Source organism: Fomitopsis serialis (assembly GCF_022376445.1).
Source record: "Fomitopsis serialis strain Sig1Antser10 chromosome Unknown B0H18scaffold_62, whole genome shotgun sequence".
NCBI classification, from domain to species: Eukaryota; Fungi; Basidiomycota; class Agaricomycetes; order Polyporales; family Fomitopsidaceae; genus Fomitopsis; species Fomitopsis serialis.
In genome coordinates this window covers 110,527-129,989 of record NW_025955022.1, presented here as the reverse complement: position 1 = coordinate 129,989, position 19,463 = coordinate 110,527, and the positions used below count along the sequence as shown (strand labels likewise).

General features: G+C 55.6%; 7 protein-coding genes across 7 annotated transcripts; 4 read left to right on the top strand and 3 right to left on the bottom strand.

Annotated features, from left to right (window-relative positions):
* Positions 1-16: 16 nt before the first annotated feature.
* On the bottom strand, positions 17-1,276 carry B0H18DRAFT_1022061 (uncharacterized protein). The gene is made up of 3 exons (XM_048029565.1): positions 1,068-1,276; positions 602-926; positions 17-574 (listed from the first exon to the last, which is right to left on the bottom strand). Exons 1-3 carry the CDS (start codon positions 1,198-1,200, stop codon positions 427-429), a joined length of 606 nt encoding a protein of 201 aa, XP_047890647.1. The 5' UTR covers positions 1,201-1,276; the 3' UTR covers positions 17-426.
* Positions 1,277-3,531: 2,255 nt separating this feature from the next.
* On the top strand, positions 3,532-6,104 carry B0H18DRAFT_1121543 (uncharacterized protein; the record flags this gene model as incomplete). The annotated part of the gene is made up of 15 exons (XM_048034349.1): positions 3,532-3,577; positions 3,629-3,880; positions 3,930-3,936; positions 3,996-4,032; positions 4,081-4,263; positions 4,319-4,329; positions 4,386-4,502; positions 4,554-4,780; positions 4,841-4,930; positions 4,983-5,031; positions 5,083-5,220; positions 5,274-5,423; positions 5,482-5,725; positions 5,780-5,971; positions 6,027-6,104. The coding sequence occupies 15 exons, from the start codon at positions 3,532-3,534 to the stop codon at positions 6,102-6,104; spliced, it is 1,821 nt and encodes a 606-aa protein (XP_047890646.1).
* Positions 6,105-6,383: 279 nt separating this feature from the next.
* B0H18DRAFT_1021997 (uncharacterized protein) lies at positions 6,384-7,854 on the bottom strand (the record flags this gene model as incomplete). Its single annotated transcript, XM_048029564.1, has 1 exon — positions 6,384-7,854. A coding segment is annotated over exon 1 (511 nt), but the record flags the coding sequence as incomplete, so codon positions are not given.
* Positions 7,855-8,946: 1,092 nt separating this feature from the next.
* Positions 8,947-10,423, bottom strand: B0H18DRAFT_1021993 (casein kinase substrate phosphoprotein PP28-domain-containing protein). The gene is made up of 8 exons (XM_048029563.1): positions 10,296-10,423; positions 10,108-10,158; positions 9,932-10,056; positions 9,767-9,887; positions 9,672-9,714; positions 9,508-9,616; positions 9,225-9,447; positions 8,947-9,162 (listed from the first exon to the last, which is right to left on the bottom strand). Exons 1-7 carry the CDS (start codon positions 10,337-10,339, stop codon positions 9,386-9,388), a joined length of 555 nt encoding a protein of 184 aa, XP_047890644.1. The 5' UTR covers positions 10,340-10,423; the 3' UTR covers positions 8,947-9,162; positions 9,225-9,385.
* Positions 10,424-10,489: 66 nt separating this feature from the next.
* B0H18DRAFT_1021989 (NADH-ubiquinone oxidoreductase Complex1 subunit) lies at positions 10,490-11,083 on the top strand. The gene is made up of 3 exons (XM_048029562.1): positions 10,490-10,647; positions 10,708-10,954; positions 11,006-11,083. The coding sequence occupies exons 1-3, from the start codon at positions 10,543-10,545 to the stop codon at positions 11,053-11,055; spliced, it is 402 nt and encodes a 133-aa protein (XP_047890643.1). The 5' UTR covers positions 10,490-10,542; the 3' UTR covers positions 11,056-11,083.
* A 3,252-nt stretch (positions 11,084-14,335) lies between these two features.
* Positions 14,336-16,138, top strand: B0H18DRAFT_880398 (uncharacterized protein; the record flags this gene model as incomplete). The annotated part of the gene is made up of 3 exons (XM_048040764.1): positions 14,336-14,851; positions 14,913-14,992; positions 15,040-16,138. 3 exons carry the CDS (start codon positions 14,336-14,338, stop codon positions 16,136-16,138), a joined length of 1,695 nt encoding a protein of 564 aa, XP_047890642.1.
* A 631-nt stretch (positions 16,139-16,769) lies between these two features.
* B0H18DRAFT_911174 (uncharacterized protein) lies at positions 16,770-18,627 on the top strand. The gene is made up of 5 exons (XM_048041551.1): positions 16,770-17,145; positions 17,205-17,403; positions 17,453-17,638; positions 17,698-18,044; positions 18,092-18,627. Exons 1-5 carry the CDS (start codon positions 17,121-17,123, stop codon positions 18,289-18,291), a joined length of 957 nt encoding a protein of 318 aa, XP_047890641.1. The 5' UTR covers positions 16,770-17,120; the 3' UTR covers positions 18,292-18,627.
* The last annotated feature ends 836 nt before the right edge of the window (positions 18,628-19,463 follow it).

Sequence of the window (19,463 nt, the reverse complement as noted above, 5' to 3'; positions counted from 1 at the left end):
GGCGCCATTATGGAGCGAGCAGGGGAGCTCCGAACGTATGTAAGTACTGTTTGTGCAATCGCGCGGGGTCGGACGATATATGACTCAATCTGCAAAGTCGGTCTTCAAGCTTCAGGCTTCTGTCATGGGGGATGCTGGATTGTCTGTACGCCGAGGACGGAACGGAGGAACAGAGTGTGCCCGCGCAGTGCTGTGCTCGTCACGGTACGCTCAGAATCCGCTGTACACCTTGTTGGAACCGTACATACTGTACTTATAGTTCAGGTTTAAGCGAGCAGGCCTGGTCTTGAGATGTGCCGAGTCATCTGAGCCCTTCCAGTCAAGCAGGCTCGATCCTCTCTGGTAGCCGGCTCGCACTAAGTACCAGTGGAACCAGACGTGCTACTACATGGGCGCCGAAGCGAAATTGGGACCAACGTCGGTCAGTTAGAGACTTGTCCTGTGCAGCAGCGGTGCTTCTGACTTCCCGGATGTTGCGGTACAGGCGAGACGAAGACCTGAATCAATGCAGTATCCCATCGCGACCACTAATAGCACAATGCTGCACGTCGCGAGTCTTCGCTCGTAGGCCCGTCTCAACAATCACGTTTCAATACTGCACTGACTCAGTTGTGGCTCGGCAGCTCGGGTGCAGCAGGGGTGGCCTGCAATGTCCGTGCTGTAGCGGGCCATTCCTCGGCTCGAGCCCTGGGCGACTGTGTAGCGCACACGATCATGAGACGCTTCCGCGAAAAGGTCTGCATCGTGTACCACCACACGATACAGACCGGGCCTCAGCCGTCCCCAATCGGCGCTGCGACGTGTTGACGAGTTCATTCGGAAGCCGGGACGATCAGCTTCGAGAAGACGTGTCCGACTCGGAGGACTGCCTTCGGCGTTGTGGTCCTGCACTGTCTCGCCTTCGTCCGAAGTGGACATCGTCGTCGCTGAGGTGAGCTTCGCGTGTCGTCTAGTGCCTCCGTGTCGTTGATGTCTGTCCGAAGGCCGGGTACCCAGCGCGCTCCTCGTGCTGGAAGCAGGCCCGCATACATACGAGCTTGGAATGAATGTAGGACATGAGCCCGTACCACTCGTCGTGACCCATACTAACATCCATATGTTTTGCATAACGGTAAGTACCTGCGTCTCAGAAAGGGCGATATGTAACCGTGACGAGATATACGTGACTGCTATACGGCAGCCTGAGGTTGTCGAAGGCATTAGTAGTGTTCACTCGTTAACCTGACACTTGTATTATCTAAGCCATCGTACAGCGTGCAAAGGATAGATGCATCCATTAGCAGCTTGCGAGATACGTCGTACAACTCAGTACAGAGTCTGAATGCGAGTCAGCGTATGTACCGATCGGCAGATGCCGACAGCTGTGGCCTCCAAAGGGACGTGACGCGTGACGAACCAGACGTTCGCGCATCTGGTTCGCGCTGAAGCCGATCTGCAACTTGCTCCGGGTTTGTGATCATCGACAGCCCAATATTGGCCTGCTTCATTACGGTCTTATGTCCGGTAAACTTGTCTTTCTCGGCGACAGGCATCTTCGGCGAGTAATTTCTTTAGCGATGGACAGTCTGCGGGGCGGTGAGGGCGGTGAGGGCTCACGCTGGTGTCAGAACGTCGGTGCGTTGACGCATTGAACAAGTTGTACACAATTCTGACGGATCGCCATTATACCACCAGTGATCCAACTACTCCTGAGCATGCCTTATGTGTCGAGTTGTACAGGACCTGTAACAGGATGTATATCGGTTGACGGTTTCACGATGTGCTGTCCGGTAGAAGACTTCACCGGTTCACCTGTGGGCGCCGATGCTCAAGCTCAAGAGCGCCGAATTTCTATTCATAGATGCGCGTTCTGTCTTGTGGTAAAGTTCTGTCTTGTGGTCAACTCAGTCAAACACCCGAGACCCGAACTAACACCAGTCGTATAGTGGTACAGCAACCAAGGATTGGTCTAAGACATGTCGGCTTGCACCGTCTTCGAGAGGGCACGCCCAAGTATCAAGAGAAGCCTTCAGCAACAGAGGTAGCCTGCGACCTGCGGAGAGCATGAATGGTGAGTACTCGTTCGAGAAGCATGTCCATCGAAACATAGCGATATGTTGACGCTGCTGCATAGATCCCGTTATCTTCCGGCGCTGGGTCGACATCAGAGACGCGACTTTGAGTGCAAGTGTCCAGCAGACATGGTCTCGTCAGTGGTACATAGGGCATGACGAGACGGCAGTGACCACCGTCTGGCCCTGGGCCTGAACGCGATTGGCTGCCATTGTAGGTGCTAAGCAATCATGTGAACTGGACAATGATGGACGTTGACGTTCATCTCATCCGAGGGAATGTGCAACACATTGATATGCACAACTTCTGTCTCGAAGTGTGGCTCCTTCTCCTGTGATGTCGCTGATCGACAGATCATACACGTAGGCAGGGAGCTATCGCGGGTTTCGGAGTTCGTCGACGTCGTCGACAGCACCGGCGTGGGCGGGAGCAGGTGGCCAATCTGGAGCTGCACCGCGCGAACGTCGTTCTCGGCAGTGAGTGAACTTTTACATAGCGATGACGGCTTGGATCTCGATATGCTAATGCGATCACTTGACGTCGTAGAATGCTCTTACCTTGGCTCTTCCTTCTGGCAGCCGGGGCAGTAGTCACCTGGCTCTGTATTGCTCTTATGACAGGACAGACGAGATCCCGTGTCGTCCGGCAACCCCTTTTTGCGGGACCGAGACTCTGTACACACTATCACGAGGTGTACCACTACGCATCTTCTCCACGGTTTAGCAAGCTATGTTATCAGCAAAATGCAGATAGGTTTGAAACCTCGTCTACCTACCAGAACTATTTTGACGGATTCGGGTCAACATGACAGAATGGACGTCTATGATAATGGATGACAGCCCTAGGAAGGTCTATTCCGCAAAGTTCACTAACTAGGCCTCTTCCAGGTGGGCGGTACGCGCTCAGGGACCTCGATGTACCTATCTTGAGTCGGATGAAAGTTGGGAATCGAAACACTACATGAGGTAGGTGATACTATCGGTTTTAACGACACGGCTTGAACAGTGGAATCTACGTAGGCCGGAGCAGGACCCCCGACTACAACAAAAGAGGTATGTCCTTATTTCGGCAGAGCCCTGGAGCGATGATGGCTTCAATGTTTGTGGAAACCCCTAAGCACGGTTTTGCTATCCGTGACTTCGATGTCCGTGTATAGTGGAGTCTAGCGGATAATCTCCACCAGATCTCCACAAAATATGTTGGCCTTTACTGTGCCCAGACAACGGTTGTGTCACGTTCCCATCAACAGACTCATTTCGGAGGACCGGATTGCTCCTCGGGCGAAATCCCCAAGTCGGAATGGTCACTTCGTGCTTCTTCCTTTGCGTTCGGGGGTCATGCTAGCCTGCGTTTAGTATGTGTCCAAGATGGTTCCTAGGTCTTCGTCGATTCGTATATAAGGTCATCCCTCGAGGCCTCATCGCCCATTTCCTCGGCTGCGTTGACTCCCGTCTTCCAGTTCATCATATATAGCGCACTATGGCCGCCTCTTCCATTCTCGAAGCCGACATTATTCTTGCTGGTGGTGAGTCTGGCATACCCGTTTCTGCATGGACCTAGCTCAAGTACTATGTAGGTGGGACAGCGGCCTGCGTCATTGCGGGACGGCTTGCGGCCGCGGATCCGTCTCTCCGTATTCTCATGATAGAGGCGGGACCTCCTACTCTCGAGGATGACGCCCATGTGCAACCCGCTCGTTACATGAGCCACCTCTTGCCTGAGAGCGTGACGGTCAAGTTCAACGTTGGCAAGCAAAGTGCCGATCTAGGTGGTCGTGCTCCAATTGTCCCTTGTGGGCAGTGTATCGGCGGGGGCTCGAGTGTCAACTGTGAGTTACACGCCTCAAACCGTTGGGTCATTGTACCTGACGCATACAGTCACCATGTATGCGCGACCCTCGCCGTCTGACTATGACGCCTGGGAGGACGTATATGGGAACAAAGGATGGGGGTCTCGGATATGATGCCTCTTCTGCAGAAGGTTCGTTCAGTCACCTAGGGGCGTATCTGCTTCTCACGACGTTTGCAGTTGGAGACGTACCAAGTGGCACCTGAGCAGCCTACACATGGTTATCAAGGGCCCATCAAGATCTCGCGCGGCGGGATCTACTCCAATGTCGGTCAAGACTTCCTCAACGTCGCCGCGCAGTATGACAAGGCCCGGGGTACTACTGAAGACCCAAACGACATGATAGATATCAATGCATACGGGGTATGTCAAGTAGTAGTCTGTTGAGAGCACTTGGTACTGAACATTTACGTCATAGCGATGGCAGAAGTGCGTTGGCGATTGCGCCGTTCATCCCATACGGTCTCTGACAAGTCCTTGTATAGGTACATCGATCAGGAGAAGGGCCGTCGCTCCGACGTGCCTCACAACTATATTTACAATCGACAGCTAGACAACCTAGAGATCCTGACCGGGTACCAGGTCAAGCGTGTTATCATCGAGTAGGTCTTACGTACCGTTCACGTATAGCCTGCTGACCGCTTTTTGTACAGGGACGGTCGGGCTACGGGCGTAGAATTTGTTCCCAACGCTCGCTTCGGTGGCGACAGCTCTCGAGGGGTGCGTGTCGCAAAGGCAAGCCGGCTCGTCGTGGTCTCCGCAGGTACTTTCGGCTCCCCCCCTATCCTAGAACGGTCGGGTATCGGCGCGCGTCACATCTTGGAGCCGTTGGGAATCCACGTGGTCGCTGACTTGCCCGGCGTTGGAGAGAACTATCAAGGTAGGTTCCCAATCCTCACTGCACGGAATGCATAGCCTTAGGGTCTCACGATCTGACTAGACCATAACGTGGTCTTCGTCCCGTATTTGGCTGATGATGAGGCGGAGACTTTGGACGCTATCTTCGACAGCGACAAAGAGGAGATCGAGAGTAAGTGCCTCGTACTCTCATTACAGGTTGCGTATTTGACAAACTGGGACAGAATGGACTGCACAGTGGCTCGCGGATGGTTCTGGCAAGATGGCATCAAAGTAAAGAACCTCATTTGTCTAATACAGGTCGACTGACGAACACCCTTGTAGTGGTATCGACGCTGGTGTCAAGATGAGGCCCTCCGCCGAAGAGCTTGAACTCATCGGTCCGGAGTTCGTTGGCCATTGGCAAAAGGTGTTCGCGAATGCACCTGACAAACCCGTGTTGTGGCTTGGTTCGGTTTGCGCGTAAGCCTTGTTCTCAGAACCGATGTACTGCGGGCACTCAAGGCGGTTTGCAGCTTCGTCGGCGATCGCAGTACGCTGCCACCTGGGAAGTATCACAGTCTGGCCTTCTTCTCGCAGGTGCCAGCATCCATCGGCCACCTGCATATCACCTCTGCCGAAGATGTGGACGCCGCGCCGGACTTCGATCCCAAGTTCCTGAGCAAGTGCGTTCCTAGTCCCGGGTTTGCTGTTGGGTGCTCGAGCTGATATCCGCGTTGACAGGCCCGAGGACGTCGCCGTGCTCCGATGGGGCTACAAGCATGGGCGAGAGATCGCCCGTCGGATGGCTCACTACCGCGGGGAGCACGTACCGGGTCACCCACTTTACCCCGAGGGCAGTACGGCGGCGTGCAGTGGCGACGCGAAACCGGTAGCACTCTCGGAGTCCAAGATTGTGTACAGCGAAGCGGACGACAAGGCGATCGATGAGTACCTACGGAAGGTCGCCGCCACTACATGGCACAGTGTACGTGCTAACACCGTGTTGTACCACTCCGCTGGGCTGATGATGTCTGCGCAGCTCGGCACATGCGCTATGAAGCCTCGCGAGCAGAATGGAGTCGTCGACTCCCGATTGAACGTATACGGCGTGTCAAGCCTGAAGGTTATAGGTGCGCAAGATTTGCCCGCTGAGCCGCGTCTCGTGTCGTGTCTCGTGTGTACTGAGGACGTTTGTGATAGACATGTCATTGCGCCGTCGAACGTCTGCGCGGTAAGTCAGCTTGAAAAGGTGCTTTTTCCCGTGCATATCTGACATGACATATCAGAACACCAACTCGACTGCTATCGCGATTGGCGAGAAAGCGGCGAACATCATCCTCAAGGAACTCGGTACCGCGGCTTGACGTTTAACATGTATGTAGTTTGCCTGAGTATGTACACTAGGTAGTGTAAGTTGTGTATTTGTATGTGTAATACTCATCTATTCTACCCTGTATACGGTCTCAATACAGAATTCCTGACTCGCTTGGCCGACTTGACAGCTACTGGGTGAGAGACTAGTAGAAATGAGGCCCGGGCTCGCCTTGTCCGAGGCTACAACAGACATGCTGACATCGTATCGCTTTCGCCTCTGAGACATACACGAAAATGGGTAACTTGACCTTGCATGTACAGACGGGCATGGGCAAGTGCGATATCATAGGACGGCGCATAATGAATTTGGAAGCAGCAGTGTAAGGACAGTATAGAGCTTGTCTAAGAGACCATGTAAAGACAGTAAGGAGTTGGCAGCGAAAATGAACCCAGTAACGACAGTAAGGACTCGGAGTTGGACAGTGAAATAGAACCGGTAATGACAGTGGGGAGTTGGACGACGAGACAGAGCCCAGTAAAGACAGTGAGGGACTTTCCAAGGAACCAGAAGACGAGACCGTGTATCAAGCGAAGCGTGAACCGCGTAAGGACCGATGAGAGTTGAATGGCATGAGATGCATGCCGGGACAGTCTAGAGTCGAATTGTGTAAGGACAGGTGCGAGTTGGTCGAAGGCGAAACCGAGTAAGACTGCACGTAGTTGGAGGCCTGAGACATTCGAACCGAGCTGGTAAGGACAGACGCAAGTTGGCTGAGGCTTGAGACCGAGTAAAGACAGGCTGGAGTTCGCCAGAGGAGACCGCGTAGCGACAGACAGGAGTTGGACCAGACGCAATCAGGGAGATCGAGGAGTCGCCGAGATACAAGTACATCGAAGGCCGGTCGCGGAGTATATTCCCCAGTCAGGAGGATCGTCCTCGCTCGCACTTGAGGAGCACCGCTGGCTGACGGACCGAAGGTCAGGACGACGGGCTGGCGGACGACGAGAAGATCGCAGACAGGAGTTTTGATGCGACCGCCTTCTAAGAAGGCAGGGACAGGACCAGGAAGAGAGAGACAGAGACGACGCTGATGATAGACCGCAGCAGAGACGAGTCCCCAGTTCGGAGGATCAGCCTCGCTCGCACTTGGGAGATATCCGGAGTCTGGTCGACAGTTCGAGGACCGGGAGGGACACTGGCGGACGACGAGGGGATCGCGAAGAGGAGTTTTGGGGCTGCAGTCTTCCCGCGAGGATGCCGAAGAGAGATCAAGACAAGAGATAGAGTACAGTGACAGTGTCGACGGAGGGCCGTGAGGGTATGTTCCCCAATCCGGAGGGTTGGCCTCGCTCGCGCTTGAAGAGTCCCGGCCTGAGGTCCTGGGAGTGACAGACCAACCAGGGGGAGCAGGCGAACGACGAGGGACCACAGAGAGGAGTTTTGAGACTACCGGCTTCCAGGAATACAGAAAGAAAGAGAGACGAAGAGACTGAGAGACTGGTGGAGACGACGCTGATGAAGAACCGCATGAGGTATAATCCCCAGACTGGAGGGTCGTCCTCGCTCGCGCTTGGGTGGTACTGAGTACTGGCTGACAACTCCAAGACCAGGACAAGAACCGGCGAACGACGAGGAGATCGCAGTAAGGAGTTTTGATGTGGACTTCCCGCGGGAAGAAAGAAACCGAGGCGAAAAGAGAAGAGACCAGAGACAGAGACAACGCTGATGAAGAACTGCACGAGAGGAGTCCCCAGTCCGGAGGGTCGCCCTCGCTCGCACTTGAGGAGCATCCGAGTCCTGGCTGACAGATCAGGACCAGGAAGGGATGCCGGCGGACGACGAGGAGATCGCGAAAGGAGTTTTGGTGATGCAGTCTTCCCGCGAGAATGACAGAGAAGAATCGAGACGAGAGGCGGAGCACAGACGGTGTCGATGGCCGTGGGGGTATCGCCCCCAATCCGGAGGGCCGCCCTTGCTCGCGTTTGAAGAGCCTTGCATCCTGGAGGGAGATCGGCAACCAAGAGGGGGCTGACGAACGACAAGGGGACCGCAGAGAGGAGTTTTGAGCCGGCCATCGACTAGAAGTACAGGAAGGAAGACCGAAACGCTGGAAGAGACAGTAACAGCGCTGATGAAGAACCGCCCGAGGTAGTCCCCAGACCGGAGGGTCGTCCTCGCGCGCGCTTGAGCAGTACCGGGTGCTGGCTGCAGATCGAGGACCAGGACGGGGACCGGCGAACGACGAGGAGATCGCGGAAAGGATTTTGTGGCGGCCTCCCCGCGAGAAGGAGAAACCGGGACAAGAGAGAAGAGACGAGAGACGAGACGATGCCAGACGGGAATAAATTATGAATAAGTTAAGAGAGCTGACCAGTAATCCGTGCCTCGAGCGCGCTTTGGAGCCATCCTGGATCGCGGACCACGCGTATGAACTTGGTCCAGGGGCTGGCGAACGACGAGTCCGGAAAACGGCGTTTTGGTGTGGGGTGGTCATCCTTGCTCGCACATTGAGAGCCACATCGGTCGACGTACACGAAACCGACGCGGCTGGCGGACGACAAGGAGAGCCCACGGGGCAGCGAGAACGTGCGCAAGGAATAAGCCTAGCCGCGACTGGGGGTGTCGCTCCGTCGAGCCGTACTATCTTGCTGTATGTCGGCGCATACGCTAGAGTAGAGAACCCGCTCTCTGAGAGTGTGCTGCAGTCACGACTAAGCAGAGATACTCACCGCCACTGACATGAAAGTCGTCGCTGTGAGTGGAACAGACCTCGCTTCCGTGTGGTCCGACGGGAGATGGTGGTGGAAGGAGGTGAGGAATGTAGCGGGAGAAAGGTCCGCTTTTATGCTCGTGCGGGGAGGCGGACATGGCTGACGATACGTAGGACGGTGAGTAGAGGCTGACCAGGCAATGACCTCGGGCTGACGGGGGCTGAATTCAGAACGGATGAGGGCTGACCTGAGGCTGGCTGTAGGCTCACTCGAAGGCAACCTGGGTGGGTCGCGACCATCGGTGGCTGACTGCGTCCGACCGTCGATCTGGCGGGCCGATTATGGGACGGCGGTGATGGAGAGTCGTGAGCAATGGCAACTTAAAACCGTCGCCACCTTGAGTAGTCGATGTTGGAAAACATGGTATCTCCTTGTCAAAATATGACCGAGACACCCACCTTGAGTCGTCCTGCTTAGCTCCTGGGCTCAGCTTCAGTTCCGGGGATGCAATTTGACTTGCGCATGATTGGAGCGAGTAGGTGGTAATACAACACTTGGACTTCTGATATACAACAGCGATAGAACGTGCCTTCTACAACCGATCCCACAAGGACTGTCGTTATATGCGTTTGCCCTTGGAAGCCGCCTCTCGCTTCTTCGCCTCAAGCTCGGAAGCCTTGGCTATTATAGCAAGATAGCAATGAGTGCGTACCGCCACACAGTAGGGAAAGGTTCACGGACCTTCGGTCTCAGCCTTACGCTTTGCCTGAGCAGCCTCACGCTCGGCGCGGATCTTGGCCAGACGAGCGAGGTCCGACTTGGCTTCCTCAGTCTTGCCTTGCTCGTGCAACTATTGTCCATGACGGTGAGGTCAGTCTTATGAGAAGACTGCAAGCCTGACTTGCCTTCCAGTATCGCTCCTTAGCTTCCTTCTTCTCCTTCTCATCCCTGAAGTTTGTGTAAGGCGCATCATTTGGCATCGTCGCTGAACGCCACATACCTCTCACGCCTAGTGAGCTCTCGCGATGAACCAAGGTCCGCGATGTTCAGCTTCTTCCCAGCAGCAATGTTAGGATTGGCCAGGATGGGTTCTTGGTCGCTGCCCTCATCCTCATCCCCTCCTGCTTCTGCGCCTTCTTCTTCTTGAGCTCGCGGCGCTCAGCACGAGTGAGCTCTTGTTGTGGCTGTGTGGAGGAAGGGGCTTCGTCAGACTCCTCTTCAGACGACTCCTCTTTCTCTTCCTCGGACCCTTCCTCGCTGTCTTCGTCGATGTCCTTGTCTCGTCTGGCCCTAGCAAGGAGCGATGTAAGCACAAAGGCGATTCGCCCCAAGGGTGCCCACCATTTGTCTTTGGATACGGCTGTCCCGTTCTCGTCGAGCTCGAGATGTTTGCTACCCGACGGCAAGCACGATCAGTGATCAGCGACAGAAAGAGAAAGATCGACCACGGCGGGGCCTGACCTGAAGCTGCACACCGCCCGCCACCATCGTCAGCACAAAATCCCGACCAACGATCGAGCACACCATACCTACGACCACCTCCCCGCTTGACCTTGTAACCGCCACGAGCCATTGTAGTAGATAGTGCGTAGAAGAGAGAAGAGACTTTGAAAGGCCGCTGCCTCGCGCGCGATCATCATCCTACGCGCGCGCTCACCGTGACTGGAATGCACTCACGTGCCACCACCCACCGAATCCGGACCGCTGGCGGTAAGTCCGCCGTCCACACTCGAGCCTACATCGTCGCCCAAGTCCTCTGCCTCGCCGTCTACCCGCATGACCACCATCCCTGCGCGTCTGGCGCGCCCTGCAGCGCGGTCCGCTAGCCCCCAGGAGGCCCGCAAACGGGTCATCCAGCTGTATCGCGACTGGTATCGCGGGGTCCGTTTCTACCCTGCCTTGTTACTGACCTGATCGTTCAATACTTACATCGCATACAAGGCACCCGAGATCATCCCCCTCTATGCCATCCCCGTCAGCGCGCAGTACTTCCGACACTGCATCCGCCGCAAGTTTGAGGAGAACCGCTACGTGACGGACCCTCGCGTCATCGACGTGCTCTTGCTCAAGGGCCGGCAAGAGTATCAGGAGACGATGAATCTTTGGAAGCAGACGGACCATGTCATGGGCATCCTCCTCGAGGATAGGAAACGCCCGCAACGGACGTTCCTGCAGAAGTTCTACGAAGGTGCGTGGGTGGCGAGCGATGCGCTAAGTGGTGTGCTCATCAAGAATGTAGGGAGAGACGAGGATGCTGTATTGCCCGCTGCCACTGGTCTGCTCAAGTAGAGAGAATCGGATTGCATTTGCTCTTGCGTGTGCTTTGGGCCCCAGCCCACTCGCTTTGAGTGTTCAGTTCCGCCTGTCGCAAGGACTGATAGTCCATTCCGAATTACAGACATGGTTACTTCGGAGTCTTGTTGGGTATGTGCCATCCATGTGAGTGTTATGCATTCCAGCAAGGACGTCGTGGACCATCATCTGGGTGCTTGCGCCCAAGGCAACCTGGCATCGGGCTAGTCACGAACCATCGAAATGGGCCTTATCTCGCCAAAGTGAGTGGGCGGGAGACTGATAGCTGCTGTAGCTGTTACGATGGTGATTGAATGGTCTTAACGTTCCGTACCCGTACCATTCAATGTAAGTATCCAGCACATACTCAGTCGAAGCTAAGCGCCAAGTAGTGGATGGTGGGAGCCCTATTTGCTCAAACGCAGATCGCACCAGCGAACTGAGGGTATACGGCCAAGCGACGGGGAGTGAACGGGTACGACGGTTCATTCTCTGGATTTTGATAACTTATCGTTGATGTTGCATGACACAGGTGACAAGACAGCCGACTCTGAATAAGTAGGACTTGCACAGCGCGGTGTAATTTATAAGCCCAGTCCCGTGCAAGAAGACAGTCATAGCCTAATATTGACGGCACGACGAGGAGAATGAATTTGGAAGCAGCATAGGATCCTCGAGAATGGGACGCACCCGCAGTGGACATTCTTTCAGAAGTCCTAAGAGAAGGCGTGTGTCGTAAAGGATGTGCCAGATGGTGTACTCGTGAAGCAGGGTGCTCTGTTCCCTGTGGCCACTGGCCTGCAAGTAGAGAGAGTTGAATCGCATGGATCCTGCTGCGTGTGCCCGTCGAAGTCGTTCCCACCTCCTTCGAGTGCGCAGAACCTTCAGACACAGACCAAATGTACATTCTACATACATACAGGTTGTTTCAGTGCATTGTGGTGTCCATGTGCATAAATGTGCACCGCAGCGAAGAGATCATGATGGAAGCTTGCCGAGTCACGAAAGAAAATCAATGGGGTCGTCGTCGCTATCTGCGACGAGTACAGGTGGTGGAAACATCGACAGCCGTGGCTGGTAGAGAAATTCATCAGAAACGCGTCCGCCAACTCAGCGATCGAACTTACCTTCGGTTTCGGTTTGTACTTGATGCCCGCCTTCGGGATAGCGTTGCGAGAGGCGGAAGGAAAGTTCTCCTTCAACGTCTTGCCCCGTCTGCGGAGAAACGTAGACACGATCAGCATACATTGTACAGATTGATTCAGTAGGTTACGCACTGTTTCGGCTCCGCCGACGCCTGCGATGAGGGTGCCTTCTTCGCACGACTAGTGGATTTGAACTTGGGCTTGGCAGAGAGTTCTTCCTGTATAGGTCCGGGGTGGTCAACCCTCTCCTGAACAGAAATTGGGACGTCTGCCAGAGCCTCGCTGTTCAACTTTGCTGAACGCTTCGTGCGCTTTCGCGGAGGCGGAGGCTGCTCGTCCTCGTCGGGCTCATCCTCTGGTGGGGCAACCGTGGCTGGTTTGTCTCTTTCACGCTTCCTGGACGTCCCTATAGGCTTCTCCTGAACCTGCTCCGGCTCCGCCGCCTCTTTGCGGGCTGATGACACAGCTTTGCGATCTTTGCGTGAGGGTTGAGGCTTGTTGAGGGTAGATGCATCCCTGCGACCATCCGTCTTGCTTGCAGACTGAGAAACATCTTCTGTCCGATCAAGTGAGGTCTTGACCGCTTTCGTCTTCGAGGGTAGTTCGTCCATGTCGGAATCAACAAACGGCTCCGGAAGTGCAGGGACTTTCCGTTTGGAAACGTTGGGTTTCGTCGAGCCTTTAACGGTCCGGCTAGATGATGCGATAGGCTGTACATCTTCAGTGTCGTGCTCCTCATGCTCAATCGCCTTTGCTTTCGATCGTTTGGACGTGTTGGGTGGCTTGTCAATTGTAACAGGCACCGCCTCCTGCACATCCGAAGTTGGTGCCGAGCGAACAGGCTTCGATGGTACCTTCGCAGTGAATTTGGCTATTGAATTTGTGAGTATTTCCTGTGCAAGCCGAGTGCATCGCCGCATCTTACCTTCAGCGGTAACATCTGCATTCTTCGCAGCCTTTGCCTTTGCCATCTTCATGACCTGATACAGCGGCACATCATCTTCGCTATCACTATCCTCGCCGATGGTCTCAAGGGGTGCTTTTTGGGCAGACGATTTGGTTGCAAAATTGTCCGAAGCCACTGCCTTCGCGCGTTTCGGAGGCACGATGGGCTCGTCATCCGAATCCTCTTCAGTCGGTTCGGGCTGGCGGCGAGAACGCTTGTTGCTCGCGCGTTTGGGTGGGGGCACAGAGTCGATGACTATACCATGCATAAGTTGATGTATGCGGCAGATCGCTGCAATCGCACCTTCGTCCTCAGCCTGCTGTGCTTTCTTTGTGGTCTTCGTGGTTTTAGCAGCCCTCCTGGCAGGCGCTCGCTTCGCAGCCTTCTTGGGCGGGGGCGGATCCTCTATACTCGAGAATTGGGTGAACATTAGTTCGCACATCTGTGAGCGTCACGTACCTTGCTCTTCAGCCTCGCTATCCTCTTTAGCCTTGCGTTTCGCTACCTTCGCCGAAGGTTTTGTCGTACGGGAAGGGCCTGTGATATATGTGGTCATATGAACCCGCATACAATCAGTGAGTGTGCCATACCTGCAACAGGCTCCGCGTCCTCGACCTCTGAGTCTATAGCATTCTGCACTTTCGCCTTCCCAGCTATGCTCTTCCTCTTCGTTGGTGCCTGGCTTTTGCGACGGCTTGATGCTGCCTTAGCCTTGCCCTTCGCAGCAGCCGGGGGCGCAGGCTCCTTATCCACCTTCTCCTGAGCCGCACTGGCTGCTAGGGACTTCCGCCTCTCAATCTTCGGGGCTTCCGAGTTCTTTGGTGGGGGCGCGAACGACTTCCGACTCTTCCTCCGCTTCGAGGGCGATTCGCCATCGACTCCACGCGATAGCAGGACGTCGAGCAGCGCATTATGTGTGGCAGGTTTGAACACCCTGACTCGGAGGTATAACGCGTCAACGCGCGTCAAACACATCGAGCACGACGAACTCACCCTCCTCTGTTCCGATATTTCGACTGCAGTCGCTCGACACGCTTTGCGCGGCTCTCCTCGACCGAGAAATCCTGGACGTCTGGCATGGGCGAACGAGCGTGACGGATGTGGCTGGGAGAACGCGGGGACGTCACAGACGTCACTCCGTCACATTGCCTCCGAGTCCGAGCGCTTAAATCGTGCGTCTCCCTTTATGGCAACCACTGTGGTCATCGTTGGTCTCGCGGCCGCCGCGGCGTATGTCGGGCTCGCTGCTGGCTGGCTTCGTCTCCCTGCGTATACCGATGCCGGTTCTTCAGGAGCATCTGCTGGCTATGTGCTGGAGTGTATGGTCACACATCGCCGGCTGTTCCCCAAGGTGTCTTCACACAGCTTCGCGTACCGGACTCTCTGGCTGTTTGTCTCCCTGAATGACCTGGAGTCTCATTCGCTCGACCTCGGTCGCGGTTGGGTGTTCGGGTATGGCGGCATATTTGGCCGACTTATCGGCCTTCGCTCCTCTGCCTACCTACACAACTCCCTATCGAAAACTCGTCATATTCGAGAGAAGCTATCGGAGCTCCTCGATAGTGAGGGATATAGCCAATGTGGCATCGGAAATGCATGGATGTTAACTATGCCGAGCTTCATTGGCTATGAGGGGATCAACCCGTTGACTCTCTACTACTGTTATGACACGGAAGCACATCTCTTCTCGATCGTGCTGGAGGTAAGGCTGCCCATCCATCGAAAGCCAATGCTAAAGTCTATGGTGAAACGTCACCAAACAGGTCCACAACACCTTTGGAGAGAGACATGCGTATATCTTAGACACGAAGAAGGGTGAGAAGCTTGTGTCTTCCGCCGAAGAGTGAGTTTTCATGCAATAATCTACACGCGGTCCACATACCTGAGTAGGCCCCGTCTTCGCTGGAATATCTCGAGGGACTTCCATGTCTCTCCGTTCAACGATCGACTAGGAGATTATATCATAACGCTATCCGAACCGTCTCACCCTCCTCCGGACATCAGTGGTGAGGATATTCGCAACGCCCCATATCCTTTGCCCTACGTTAGCATCTATGTGTCGAGTCCGTCGCAACCGTCAGACTCGCCAAAGATGACTGCAACTCTACGTGCCACCGAGTCAAAACCGCTTACCGCTCCAAACCTCTTACATTATCTTGCTCGCCAGCCTTTCGCCCTTCTGTCGTCCCTCCTGCGCATACTCTACGAGGCTTGGACTTTGCACTACGTCAAGCGGCTCGATGTGTATGGCAGGCCTGATCCGAAGCCGATCGGGGAAGCGTGGGGTGGGCACGAGCCCGTAGCAGCAGAAGGAGCTGCTACTCCTCTGAAATCTAGTCGTGGTATCGGGTGGCAAAGTGCAACTTGGTTCGAGCAGTACACTCGTTCCCGTCTGGAAGACTTCCTTCAGCGCCGAGCGGAGGATATTGGCATCTTCATAACCCTTGTAACCGGCAATCCCGACGAGCCAGATATAGTCTTCGCGCCAAAAACCACCCTTCCTGCCATCCCGAAGGAGGAGAACCTGACCATCTGGTACCTCTCTCCACTGTTCTTCAGTACCCTGTTCGTCGCACCGTCCATCGAGCATGCTCTACTTTTAGGCTATCACACCGAACGGATCTTCATCCCTTCTTCGGAGACCCTGTTCTATGCGGTCTTCCGCTCTGGCGCGACTCGGGGCCTCTCACTCGCGAAGGACATGGCCAACGGTCCTTCGATCGTGCAGCGTATACGCTCGTACATGCTACCGAAGGAGTTGCTCGCCGATGTCCCGGCACCTCCGACCCACCCTCTCGACCCACCCTCAGCCGCACCGTTGCGCTGGCTCCAAAACCTCGTATACATCACGACGTTCTTCATACAGTCGTTCGTCGAGAAATGGCTGTATCGAACGACACGCGCGAGGTTCGTCCCGGGGCAGGAGCCGTGGCTGAGATGGGACCGGGCATTAGAAGCACGCACCGGCAAGGCTCCAGGAACATCCTAGCGGACGAAGTAGTCGTGCAGAGCCGCATATTGGTCTCGCTTGGGTTGGTCGGACGACCCCGCGGGTGAGCGGGTCGGAAGGCGTTCCCTTGCAGGGCTTGCAGCCCACTGGACGCAGATCCTGCTTTGCGGTGGTAGCCCTTGGTTTACCGGGATGCGGTGAATGGGATCAGGGCTTCCCCTCATCTTGAGAGTCTTGCTACAGTGAGGCAGGTACCAGGCAGGTACCGTACTAGCAGATGATGCTCTGGCGGCTTTCTTGGGATAGTACTACATACGATTACGAAGGCTTCAATTACTTACGCCGCCGAGCTTACTCAGGAAAACAGGAGCAGTCGGTGCCCTCCCAAACAGTATGTACAATGAACGTTCTCGAGCGCTAACCACGTCTGTCACATGGCACGTGATTGTGGTCACACAGCGTACCCTCAGGTGTAGCCTGCCAGTGCTGTTTCTTCGAGTCATACTGTACATACTTCTCGACTTGATATGCAAGTGTGTACAACAGGCTCGCGGAAGTTTGCTGAGCTGTGCATTGCGTACAAGACCACGCAGGCGTTGGGAGGGAAAATGCGGCCGGCAAACGCCGAGGCGCGAGAGCCCATTGTTCTCCAAAGCAGTAGCTTTTGTCCTGCACGTCCGTCTACAACAATGCCACCACACGCATCGTCCCTCCCGACCGAGCACAATACCATTTTGCTGGCGCCCACACAGCCGAAGACGGTACATAATGCGCCTGCCCTTTCTCCCCGACTTTCTCCATTGCATTCCACTACCTACCGCCTTTCATTTCAGGTTCACGGGCCGCGCCTCGTGCTAATAGCTGAAGAGCTTCACGGTCTCTCGCCAGCCTAGCCAGCTTCACGCCGCTTCCTCAACTCGTGCGGGCACACACCAGACGCCACCTACGCCTTTCTGCTCGTCTTTCCCGTCCCTCGTACACCAAACCATTCCTTGCTTGACCCACATCCACGACTACACTCATGGCGCCCTCCAAGACTCGTGGTTGTGCGTTTTCCCATCTGTCTATGAGGTTGAACCGTGTAGACTGATGATACGTGCGACAGACATCTTCATCGGCTTGAATGCCGTCCGCGTGTTGAGCATCATCGCGCTGCTCCTGCTTTTCGCTAGTAGCATCGTTACTCTCGTGCAAGACATCAAAGCCGTCAACGCTTTCATCGCTGAAGGAAGCCACCAGGACATCCTCGTGTCATCTGGAAACTCAACAGAGACGGTGGATTGCTCTGACATGGATTATGTCCCGTACGTGCCTCCGCTCTTGACACATTGCCCACGTCTCATTCCAGTGCAGAGGTAGCACGGTGCCGAACCAGCCCGCAGGGGCTTTCTGGGCCGTCCTCAACCGCCTGCTGATCATCTTCCAAGTCATCGTTCTCGTCATGTCCGAGGTTGGCTGGCCTGCTACTTTCTTCAGCCGTTTCTTCCCGATACTGGGCGACGACTTTGGGCTCGGCGCCCTTGGTGTCATCCAGTGCCTGTGCGTTATCTCTTTCCCCGCTCTCGTCCGCCACACGCTGACTTCCGTCTGTGGCACAGGCTAGGCGCTGCCGTCCTCTCGCACCACGTCGACGAGTTCTCGCTCGTTTCTGCGTTCTTCCTCTTCTCCATCGGCTGCCTGAACATTCTGCTCGGCCTCATCTTCCGCGAGAAGGCGAAGCCCCGGCGCGCGATCAAGGCTTGGAAAGAGACGGACGAGGTCCTCCCGCGCACGTCCCTACGCTCGGGCCCGAGGCCATTCCTTACCTCCACCAGCACCGGCTCGACGAACCCCGTAGCGCCGTGGGACGAGAAGGGTGCTGACGCTGCCCGGAGTGGCACACTCTTGAGCCAGAGGAGCGGGATGGGCTTTGGGAGGCAGGGAGAGAAGGCTGCTCTCGCTCGAGGTGAGTCGTTCAGTCTGCAGTATATTCGTTGGCTGATGGCCTTGCAGGGCACACTGTGACCACGCCCGAAGCGACCTTGCCCCAGTATGTCCCCCGGGCAACCGCCACACTGAGCCCCGCCCCGACGTACGTCTCGCGTACTGTCAGGTACGCCGCTCCTGAGCCCGAGCCCGAGGCGGATGAAGACGGTCGGCGCAGCTCTGGTGTCAGCTACGCAAGCGCGGAAGGCACCCCGCGCGCAGTCTGAGACTGCGCGGCACGAACATACATCCATCGCAGGCACGCAACATACGACATACAACGAACTACGTGTCGACGGGACCACGCTCACTACTAAGCTAGATTCTGTTAATTGCTTGCTGGGGTTCCGTCCGAGCTTGGATCTTGGACGGCCCGCATACGCGGATGGGTGGTGATTGGACTTTCTTGGTGCTCGCATCTTTGGATTCTCTGGAGCTGAACACTGTATACTTACGCCGATCTTTGTCTCGACTGACCTAATGTAGCTCTAAACCGTCCTGTGTACATTATGCCATTCTGCTTTCACTAGTTTTCGCCGCAATTCTCATCTCGTCGGTGCCACATATCAGGTGCGTGCTGTGTTCTCTGCGACTTACTAATGATCATTTCATTCAGTTGCCTGCCTACGCAGAAGCGAATGTCCGTGCAGTTTCATTCGGCTGGCTTCGCCCCAGTCTGGGATTGCGGACATGCCAGCACCGTCAGCCACAGACGCATCGCGGTCGGTCTGGGTCGGCGTGACCGCGTCAGTTGCAGCCAGCCCACAGTCAGCCCAAGGTCACTGCCCGGTCAGCCTCTACTCACCGTCCTGCGCATCGTCAGCCGTGTCCGCCTCCCCGCACGAGCATAAAAGCGGACCTTTCTCCCGCTACATTCCTCACCTCCTTCCACCACCATCTCCCGTCGGACCACACGGAAGCGAGGTCTGTTCCACTCACAGCGACGACCTTCATGTCAGTGGCGGTGAGTATCTCCTGCTTAGTCGTGACTGCAGCACACTCTCAGAGAGCGGGTTCTCTACTCTAGCGTATGCGCCGACATACAGCAAGATAGTACGGCTCGACGGAGCGACACCCCCAGTCGCGGCTAGGTCTTATTCCTTGCGCACGTTCTCGCTGCCCCGTGGGCTCTCCTTGTCGTCCGCCAGCCGCGTCGGTTTCGTGTACGTCGACCGATGTGGCTCTCAATGTGCGAGCAAGGATGACCACCCCACACCAAAACGCCGTTTTCCGGTCTCGTCGTTCGCCAGCCCCTGGACCAAGTTCATACGCGTGGTCCGCGATCCAGGATGGCTCCAAAGCGCGCTCGAGGCACGGATTACTGGTCAGCTCTCTTAACTTATTCATAATTTATTCCCGTCTGGCATCGTCTCGTCTCTCGTCTCTTCTCTCTTGTCCC